Source organism: Panthera uncia, chromosome D1 (genome assembly GCF_023721935.1).
Source record: "Panthera uncia isolate 11264 chromosome D1, Puncia_PCG_1.0, whole genome shotgun sequence".
Classification (NCBI taxonomy): Eukaryota; Metazoa; Chordata; class Mammalia; order Carnivora; family Felidae; genus Panthera; species Panthera uncia.
In genome coordinates, this window is record NC_064808.1 from 57,115,993 (window position 1) to 57,126,687 (window position 10,695).

The 10,695-nt window shown below is 38.7% G+C and overlaps 1 protein-coding gene across 7 annotated transcripts in view; it reads left to right on the forward strand.

Moving 5' to 3' along the window:
• The window catches only part of EMSY (EMSY transcriptional repressor, BRCA2 interacting), a 90,255-nt gene extending 80,926 nt beyond the window's left edge, over positions 1-9,329 (forward strand). For 6 of the 7 annotated variants that reach the window (XM_049652550.1, XM_049652516.1, XM_049652531.1 and 3 more), the window contains 2 exons: positions 527-1,027; positions 4,954-9,329. In XM_049652550.1, the coding sequence (XP_049508507.1) occupies positions 527-1,027; positions 4,954-5,148 (696 nt within the window). In that variant the 3' untranslated portion in view covers positions 5,149-9,329. The remainder of the gene's footprint in view (positions 1-526; positions 1,028-4,953) is intronic. The other variant, XM_049652566.1, reaches the window with a different exon arrangement.
• Positions 9,330-10,695: the final 1,366 nt, after the last annotated feature.

Below are 10,695 nucleotides of genomic sequence, written 5' to 3' on the forward strand. Positions count from 1 at the left end.
TCTAGATTTATCTTCTAGATTGCAGAGGAATTATCTGGATATTTGAAAGAAAAATTATACTAGGGAAAACCAGTGGCTTTAGAGTAATGTATATATGTGTGTATATATTATAAATACATGTATAGAGAATATATTTGTAAGATGTCTTTGAAGCAAAAAAAGTCGAAAAACCCTGCTTTTTATTTTTAAAAGCTGAAGATGATACAAATAATTTGAGAATGGGTTGAAGGTATACTGTATGGGGATATAAATCCCAAAGGGAAGCAAGGCTGCTGTGACTTTTTTTTCCTTTATGTTATGAACCTTGGCTGGCTTGACAGAGGTTCTTTCAACCCCTTCTCTTTCCCTAGGTTTCTTAAAAATAACCAGATACTTTCCCATCCAGCCCTTGTATTAAAACACCAAGCTTCAAAACGTCCTCCTAGTATACTGCACAAATGTTTCTTTTGCCATATTATCTGGGGTGTTTGATAGGTTTTCTCAAAGAGATGTAGCTGTAACACACACAACCCCAATTTGTTTTCAGGTGGAGCAGCCAATTATAACCCAAGGATCCTCTGTTACAAAGATAACTTTTGAGGGGCGCCAGCCTCCCACAGTTACAAAGATAACTGGTGGCAGTTCTGTGCCTAAGCTGACATCACCAGTTACAAGCATATCTCCCATTCAGGCTTCTGAGAAGACAGCTGTGTCAGACATTTTGAAAATGTCTTTGATGGAAGCTCAGATTGATACAAATGTAGAGCATATGGTAGTGGATCCCCCAAAGAAGGCTCTTGCCACTAGTATGCTCACTGGTGAAGCAGGATCATTACCCTCCACCCACGTGGTGGTGGCAGGGATGGCGAATTCCACTCCCCAGCAACAGAAATGTAGAGAGTCCTGTTCAAGTCCATCTGCTGTTGGCCCTCCCTTAACGACAAGGAAAATCGATGCACCAGGAGTGCCTACAACAGGCCAGTTCATGCGTATTCAGAATGTAGGCCAAAAGAAAGCTGAAGAGAGCCCAGCAGAAATTATCATCCAGGTAAGAATTGGAAGGAACATGAGAAACATTGGGCATCTTGGGGGTTGTGGGTTTGGCATGTTTGGGAATGTCACAGGAAGAGTCAAGCCAAGGTGGCAAAAGACAAAGTGATTATTTTTGAGATGGCATTTGACAAATTTGGTTTAATACCTATTACAAATATAAAAATTTATATTTTCTGGTAGAGAATCCTAGAAAATCGGTGGATGTTATCACGGCACACCTTAGAGACAATCAAGAGCCCTAAGCCCATATGTCAGCTTGGTTATTATAGATTCAAAACATACTTGCCAGTGTTAACTCAGTAAAGTCAGCCCAGAAAATCAGCAACTTGATGGGGTCAAACTTTGGGCTCCCCGGTCTTTGCTCAAAAACTCCTGAGATATAACTGGATTGTATTTTATCTCAAGTTAATTTTAGGGATCCTTTTCTTTGAAAAACACACTTCTTTATCTTGATACAGATTTATGGTTTTCAGGACAATAAAACTTTAATTAACTGCAGTATCTGGAGAAACATGTTGTAAGAAAATGTTTCTATATGATTTAATTTTATATTTAAGTTGGGATTAGCCATAAAGTTTTGCTTTTTTATTTCAATCATTGTTACTGAGAAATCTTGTTATGGTTACTGTCCTGCCTTGGTAAGTGAATGTAATGAATTATGCATTGGCAATAGGTCTTCCTATGCCTCACATTCCCTTCATTCTAAAACTCATCTGTCATCATGCATAATAGATCAAGACTGAAGAATTATTGAGTCCAGACTAGCCCTTAGAAGTCGTGTTTTACTTCCTTTTCTCTTTGTTAGGGTATCGGGTTGTTTTCTTGCCATAAATTCACTGTTGTGTGACTTGGAAGTTTCTGTGGCAAACTTTCCCTTTGCCATGATGCCAGGCTATGAGAGAATGCAAACCGACCAATATTCATCCAAATATGATATAAATATAGGGGGGAAATGCTTAAAGGCAAAAAGAACTGGCCGTTGAATTATTAAATGATTTGTTCCTCCTGTAAAAATCGTTGTTAGTGAATTAAGTAATTCTTTTTTTTTTTTTTTAAGTTTATTTATTTATTTTGAGGGGGTAGGGAGGGGCAGAAAGAAAGGGAGAGACAGAATCCCAAGCAGGCTCTATGCTGTCAGCGTGGAGCCTGACTCGGGGCTGCATCTCAAGAACCATGAGATCATGACCTGGGCTGAAATCAAGAGTCAGATACTTCGCTCGCTGAGCCACCCAGGCACACCTTAAGGAATTCTTGACAAAGGATTTGTTGGGTTTTTTTCCCCTGAAGAAGTTAGAGTGTGGTGGAAAAGGAAGGAGTTCCTAGCTTCCCCACTCACTGTTTAACTTTGGGCAGGGCTGCTTAACCCTGCTGTGCCTCAGTTTCCTCATCAGTAAAACGGAAATAAGGAATGCCTATTCTACATCACTGATGGAAGGATTACACCAAAGTGAGATGAAGCGCCTAGCACAGTACCTGGCTCTTAGTGATTGCCCCATACATGGTAGTTATTTATTACTATTTCTGCTAAAATTTTCTGTGGCTCCTGAGGGTTTAAATTAGAATACTCACTAAGTCGGAAATTATTTGGGATTGCTTATTTGGAAATGATTTTCTGCACTTTATGAACACGGCTAAAAATATACTTCATGTATCAAGGATGGTACCTAATGAGTAGGCTCTCTGCAGAATATGCCAACTAACTTTTAGCATATACCATGTGCTAGGTAGCTATGTCAGAGAGAAGGGGACAGGGGTATAGTGGTTAAGAATCAAGCTTTTGGAGTCAAAAATACCTGGATTTGAATCTCACCTTTGCTCCCCCTTACCAGCATTGTGGTTTGGAGTCAACCTCTGTATTTCAATTTCATTGCCTATGAAATGGAAACAATATCAATTACCTCACAAGGTTGTTTTGAGGATCAAGTGGGAAAATGTATATAATGCAGCTTGTTAAGTGTCTGCTATAGAGGAATACTCCGTAAAGATAGCTCCTGTTACTATAATCATCATTAATATATTGTTAGACTATTTTCAGATCTTAATAATTATACTTAGCTTTGACCTGAAGTATTGATTTTACTGTTTCGGTAAAATAGTACGGGGATGAATGAAAGAAGTCTGCAGAAGTGCTTTGATCCCTTGAAAAATGTTTTATAAAAATTCAACATGTTTAATAATAAGTGCTTTGAAAAGCATTGTTCTTTGTAGACATGTAATCTGTATTTCATTCATTTGTTCATTCATTCATTCATTCATGCCACATGTATTATTTAACCTCTGTGTTCTAGGCACTGTGCTAGGTGCAGAGACTAGAGGAATAAATAAGATGAATGTATCTTCTGTTCTGAAGGAGTCTGAATGTGTGGAATTAATAGAATTTTAGAATCTTGAGGATCTTTAGAGTGTATCTTCTCTATCTCCTTTTACACGAGGTTAAACTAAAACTCAGTGAGGTGAAGTGACTTATTCAGAGGTCCACAGCAAGTCTGAACCAAAGCTGAACTAAAATCCAGGTTTCCTGACCCCCCCGGCACTTGAACACAAGGGTCAGCTATATGGGACAGAGTGAGGAAAAACAAATAACACAAAACTCCACTATCCTAGATTCAGTGCCTTGACATTTTGCAATATTTTCTTGACAATGTTAAAATTAAATTTACATCCCCCCTCAAAAGAAGATTGTTTTGGTCAGGTATATTTTTCAAATGATGATATTCAATTTTGCTCTGGGACTTTTAATGTTAAAGATAGGTTATTCATTTGGCAAATGTTTATTGAGCATCTAATGCATGACAGCCCTGTTCAGAGCTCTGGGCATCTAACAATGTAAAAAAATAATCAAGATATGTGCTCTGATACATATTCTCATGGAGTTTACGTTCTAAAAGCGAGAAGAAAGATTAACAAACACAGTAAATGCAATGAAGAAAAATTAACAATGTAATAGAGGGGGGGTGGGACCTACCCAGTGATCTGGTTGCATGGTCATAGAAGGAAGGCTTCTCAAAGCCTTTTACCCTAAGCATTGGAGCTAAGATGCAGATGAGAAGATGGAACCAGCCATGGAGAGACTTGGAAGAAAAGTACTCCAGGAAGAGGGGAAGAGCTAGTGGGAAGGCCCAGGGTACAAGTGAGTTTGGCATATGCCTGGAGCCACGATCAGAAGTTTGATATTATATAGCAAGTACGACAGGAAATGATTGTAGAACTTTAAGCAGGGGTATGATATAAACAGGTAGACCTTTTAAAAAGGTAATAAAGTTGAGAAAGAAGAACCTAACAAGGCAATATGGCCGTAATATGTGTTTGTCTACTGGTGTTTTTGTTGTTTAAAAGACAGTATTGTCCTCTCTCATTTTCAAGAAAGTATTACTATGTGACCCAGATAAATAACTTCCTTTTGAACTAGTAGAGGGTTACCGAAGGTTTTAAAATTTTTTGTGGTGTCAGCAAATTAATTCTTCATCTTGCAGATAATAATGAGTGAAATCTGACTACATTTACATTTAAAATTTGCTTAATGGTCGAGTGAAAATGTCCTTTAATGTCTGTCTCTTGAATTAGGCACAGACTTCAGCCTCCTTTACTAGAAGTGGTGCCATCAAGAAGTGGAAAGATCACTTTAAATTGTACAAAACTTGGATTTGAATCCTGGCACTTTAACCTTGACCAACTGTGTGACCTCAATTAAGTCACTTACCCTCTTAGTTTCCTCATTTGTAAATGGGAATACTATTTTCCTTGTAGTGTTCTTGAAGGGATTTAGTAGAATATTATATGTGAGAGCACCCAGCACAGTGCCTGATGTGAAGTAGTTGTCCAGTAAATGTCAGTTTCCTCTTATCCTTCCTTAGTGATGTTGGGGACATCCTTCTGGTTCTTTTTCTTACCGTAAAGCCTCTCTCCTGTCTTCTCTTCCAGGCCATTCCCCAGTATGCTATTCCTTGTCACTCTAGTTCCAACGTGGTTGTAGAGCCCAGTGGGCTTCTTGAGCTCAACAACTTCACTAGCCAGCAGTTGGATGACGATGAGACGGCAATGGAGCAAGACATAGACAGTAGCACAGAAGATGGAACCGAGCCCAGCCCCTCTCAGAGTTCTGCTGAACGGTCCTAAGTGTTTTGGACACAGGAGTGCACTTTAAAACCTACTTGGTTACCAAGTGTCCAGGGAAGCCCTTGATTTTTGATGTCTAAAGAGAGCACTTTGCCCATGCTTAGGCTGTGGACCCCAAAATAGCAGTGTTTCAACGAAACTGCTGCAGGAGCAGTGTTTTAAAACAAGATAAAACTCACAGGGGAATGTACTTTTTAAAAAAAAAGGAAAGAAAAAAAAAAAAAAAAAGGAAAGATGCACATCTACAGTGACGTGTAAGACCTGATATTTCTCTGTTGGACCACGGCTGATGGAAAAGTTTGTCATGCAGTGGAAAGAGACTTTTCCTGTGAATGTTCCTCAACTGGTTTCTACTGAGCAAAACACCATCAGAAAAGGAGAATGTGAATAGTTCATATTTTGAAACGGTGTGTCAGGAACAGGTTTTTTAAAAAATCTTGTGTGTTTTTGCAAATCCCTGGAAGTGTTGAATTGATTAACATTTTACATTTGCTCAGTTTATAGTTTATAAAATAACTAGAAAAATACTGGCATTAAAGAATCCTTGTTTAGATGGTGGAAATCAGATCCCTAACCAGTGGGAAAGTGCTTTTTGGATGGCTTGTACATTCTCACCAATTGTATGCTAATTTATTGTGTCGTTGTTCCTTTGTGCTCAAGGCAGCACACTTACCTTCTATTTATTTAAATGTAAACATTTCAAAGCAGGCCGTATTCTTTCTGACAGATTTCCTGTAAACCAGGATTGCCTGCCCTTTCCACCTCCCACTCTGCCCAGCACCTTTAAGAAAACTTAAAGAGAAATTAAGAGAAAATGTTTCATTGTGAAGGAGAGGAAAAGAAACATTTTCTGGCCCCAAGGAAGCTTTTGTTCAGTTATGTTCAGGAGAAATTATTCATATGATGCTATCTTAACACTGAAATTGCACATCCATGTTGGACTGAGACTTTGAAAATAACTTTTACATAGTTTCGTTTAACCCCCCCTTGAAATGTATAAAAATTCATTTACAGTTTTAAATGTAATGTTTTTAAGCATTCTGCCTTTTAGGACACAGTTTGTTTAAGCAATATGTTTGGGTCTTGTGATCACTGTCTGTCACAAGTAGAGCAAGGGGTAAGAGGGTGGGGAGGGTAACAGTTTTGACAAGTTGTGGCAAAGGAAGCAATTCTTTTTGTTTTTAAAAAATGTAAATAGAGAAGTTTTTAACGGTTTTATATAGATTTCACTATAAATAAGCATTTTAAGACTGACAAATGTTGAACTGTACATACATATATCAGCATAACTGCCCAATTTTTTGGTGCTGAAGTACTGTAAGTAGAATTCATCAACAGTCTCCTAATTTTTGCATCTATATCTAGGAAAAAAAACTGTGATACTGTAGTTAATAAATTCCCACTAGAGTGACACTGAAGATTTAAACACAAGCATTCATAAGATGCACTGATCTCTGGTAGTTGTCATTATTTCTCCTAAGCGGTAACGACTTACCCATAGATGGAGCTGTTGGATTTTATTTTCTTGTACAAATTCATGTTTAAAAGACTTGTGATTGTTTCTAGTTAAGTAATTTTTTTAACCTCTCCAGTCATAGGCTTCTTTGAAAATATGATTACACTATGAACTCTCACCAAAAAGATACACATGCCAACATACCTGTTAGATTTTGCATACAATTTTAGGGGTTCATGGGCCCCTAAGCCTATCCATGTATTCAAGGTTAAGCCCTCTGTTATGGTCAGTCCATTACTTACAGATGTAAGTTTTTATAAAATAAAATATCTTTTAAATATTCATGGATCAGGTAACAGGAGCAAACTTGAATAAAAAGTTATTATGTTCTACTTCTACATATTCTGGCAGCATAGCATACCTGTTTCCCTTTGAGAATTTAGCCTTAATATGTTTCAGCAACTGGCATAGCAGATAAAACGTCCACAGTCTATACTTAACAACAACAACAAAAAAAACACAAATTATCAAGTGAGGGATTTAACTTTTTTTTCTTTAAAAGGGATTAGTTTAAAGGAGAGCATGAATTCTTCTGTTTATTCAGCAAATATTAATTAAGCATCTACTGTGTGTCAGGTGCTGTCACCAGGGATCCCATAGTAAATAAACAGAAAATCCTACCCTTACGGAGTTTACAAACAGAGCTTCCTGCTGATGGAATGGGTGCAAGGGCCAAAGGCAGGAGGAAACACGAGCCACTCTTGGGTTTCTTGATTAAGTGGATGCGTGGTGATGCCATATTTGGATCTCCAGGTATCTATCCTTTTCCTGAAAGTCTCAGCATTCTATCTATTGGTATTACCTATGTTTAAGCCCACAAATTAAATGTAATTTTAAGTCAATCCTTGTGAAGGATATCAGAGATTATGCTGCAAATGCTACAAAATTATCAGGATCCTAACAACTATTACAGGCAGTGATAAGAAAAATCCATTTGGTTTAAAGCAAACTTTGATAGATGCTTTGTATTGCAGATGCAGTTTGTGGTGAACTTAGAGAACCTAAAAACCCACTTTACTGAAGTCAATTCACACGCCATACAATTCACCCATTTAAAGTGTACAGTTCGGTGGTTTTCACTGTAGTTGGGCAGCCATCACTACAGCCAAGTTTAGAACATTTGCATAACCCTGAAGAACCCTGTACTCTTAGCTATTACCCCGGAAATCCGCCCCACCGCCTTAGCCCTAGGCAACCACTAAACTCCATTCTTTATGGATTCATTCTGTCTTTATGGATTCATTCGCCTCTTCTGGACATTTCATATAAATAGAATCCTATAATATGTGGTCTTCTGTTACTGGCTTCTTTCACTTAGCATAGTATTTTCAAGGTTGTAACATGTTTCAGTCCTTCATTCCTTTTTATGGCTCAGTAATATTTCATTGCGTGGAGAGGCTACATTTTATTTATCCATTCATTAGTTGATGGACGTTTGGGTTGTTCCTACTTTTTGACTATTATGAATAGTACCCCTGTGAGCGTTTGTGTATGGTTTTTACATCTGTTTTCAGTTCTCTTTGATATGTATCTAGGAGTGTAATTGCTGGGGCATACAGTCACTATGTTTAATGATTTGAGAAACTACCAAACTCTTTTCTACAGGGATTGCAATTTTACAGCAATATAGGAGAGTCCCAATTTCTCTACATCCTCCTCAATGCTTGCTATTATTTGTTTTTTGTTTTTTTAATTATAAACTACCTAGTGGTACCTCCTTGTGGTTCTGATTTACATTTCACTGATGGCTGATGACAATCTTTTCATGTGCTCATTGGCCACTCATAGATCTTTGGAGAGATGTCCTTTGCCCATTTTTAAATGGAATTCTTTTCTATTTTATTATTTAAATTGAAAACTTTTCAAATATAGGAAAGAATACCACTCTTGAGAGAAAAGTAACCTGTTCTCTGGTAATTAATTCATCACCCTTAAAATCTTAATCAGGTTTTACTTCTTCATCTCTAATGTAACGAAGTGCTTAACTCTTAAAACTGCATAGAATTTTATCATGTTCTTTTAAATACATTTCTTTCTGAGGCTCTCTCAATGGCCTGCTAGAATAGGATACATAGTACAAGGAAGTAGTGGCTAAGTGGTCTGGATTTGGGACCCAGGCTCCTCTGTTAATGGATCGTATGAACTTTACCATTCCCCATGATACAAAGTGACTGTTTCTGACCCCCATGGGATCATTGTGAAGACTGGATGAAATAGTGCCTGTAAAAATGCCAGGCACAGAGTTAGGGGCTCTATTTTTTTAAGTCTAGTATTTATATCATTCCCTCTACATACATAGGCAACTGAGGGCTCAGAGACAAATGAAGCATCCAAACTCACAGATTAACTGCTAATGGGTATCATGCTGATCCCCAAGTTGCTATTTTCCATACAGGAGTATGTTTTTGCCACCAAACACAGGATTGGCCTTTGGAAAGATGGGGGAGCTTGGCATTGGCCTATAACCTGATCTCTTTGCCAATCTGAGGTGCCTTCACACAGGTGCTCACACACAGGATTATTTTTTGAGTTCAATTATGTGTCACAAATCCCAGATAACAGGAAGTAGAGTGACAAAGCACCATATAAGCAAGGCCTTTCCAAGAAAAGAGTGCGAAAACAGTCTGCTGACTCTGCTTACAGGTTTATAAGCCTTTAAGTGAGGCTTGATGACCTACCTATATATTGAAAAAGGGATTGAAATGCCATAGGATCAGATTTGTGCTTGTGTGAAGTCTTGCTCTGCTTTCTTCCCTCTTCTTTGCTCACATGTACTCACTGTAATGGAACATGGTGCTTGCTTTTAAAAAACAAGAAAAATAAGCCTAGGTTTGAATCCTGACAAGCCATGTGAATTGGGCAAGCTCTAAGAGGCTTTGGATAGCACAAGACAGATGATTTATAATGCTATGTTATCTAATTCCTACCTTTTTAAAAAGAGGTTTTTTTAAGGTTATTTATTTTGAGAGGTAGAGAGCGAGTGCCAGCAGGAGAGGGTCAGAGAGAGAGAATCCCAAGCAGGCTCCACATTGTCAGCACAGAGCCCAATGTGGGGCTCAAATTCATGAACCAAGAGATCATGCCCTGAGTTGAAACCGAGAGTCCAATGCTTAACCAACTGAACCACCCAGGTGCCCCTATCTAATTCCCACTTTTATTTTTTATTTAAAAAAAAAAATTTTTTTTTTTAACGTTTATTTATTTTTGAGACAGAGAGAGACACAGCATGAATGGGGGAGGGGCAGAGAGGGAGACACAGAATCCGAAGCAGGCTCCAGGCTCTGAGCTGTCAGCACAGAGCCCGACGCGGGGCTCGAACTCACGGACCGTGAGATCATGACCTGAGCCGAAGTCAGACGCTTAACCGGCCGAGCCACCCAGGCGCCCCTCTAATTCCCACTTTAAAAAAAACTAATAAGCAAATTCCTCCCCACGCCCCCACCTCCCCTAGCCCCGCCATGGGTTTTTCTGGTGTCCTTTTTCTTTTCCTTCCAACAAATAGTTACTGGGTACTTTCTACGTGCAGACACTGGGGATATAACTGTCAGCCAGGGAAAGAAGCCCCTATGCTCATGGAGCTTCAGCCTAGTAAGAGATATATTAATCAAAGGTTACAACTAAATATATTCATTGCTAAGTGCTATGACGGAGAAATAAGTAGTGCCATGATCGTACATACATAGGTTTTGCTCAGAGAGGAATTTTTTGCTCGGATAGGAAGAGAATGTAACTAGGCAAAAAGGAAGGGGGACAGCTGTCCAGGCAGAAGGGCAGCAGGTATGAAAGCCCTGTGATAGGGAGGGACTTGGTAAGAGGGATTTGAGTAGGCCAGTGTGGCAGCAACACAGCCAGAGGAGGCAGCAAGCACGGTGGGAGCAGAAAGTAGAGACTGAACTAGATGTGGATCTTCCACCTTGTGATCAATGTTTGAGGTTTTATTCTTAAATATATATTTTTTCGTTTTTTTTTTTTCAAACGTTTTAATTCATTTTTGAGAGACAGAGCATGAGCAGGGGAGAGGCAGAGAGAGA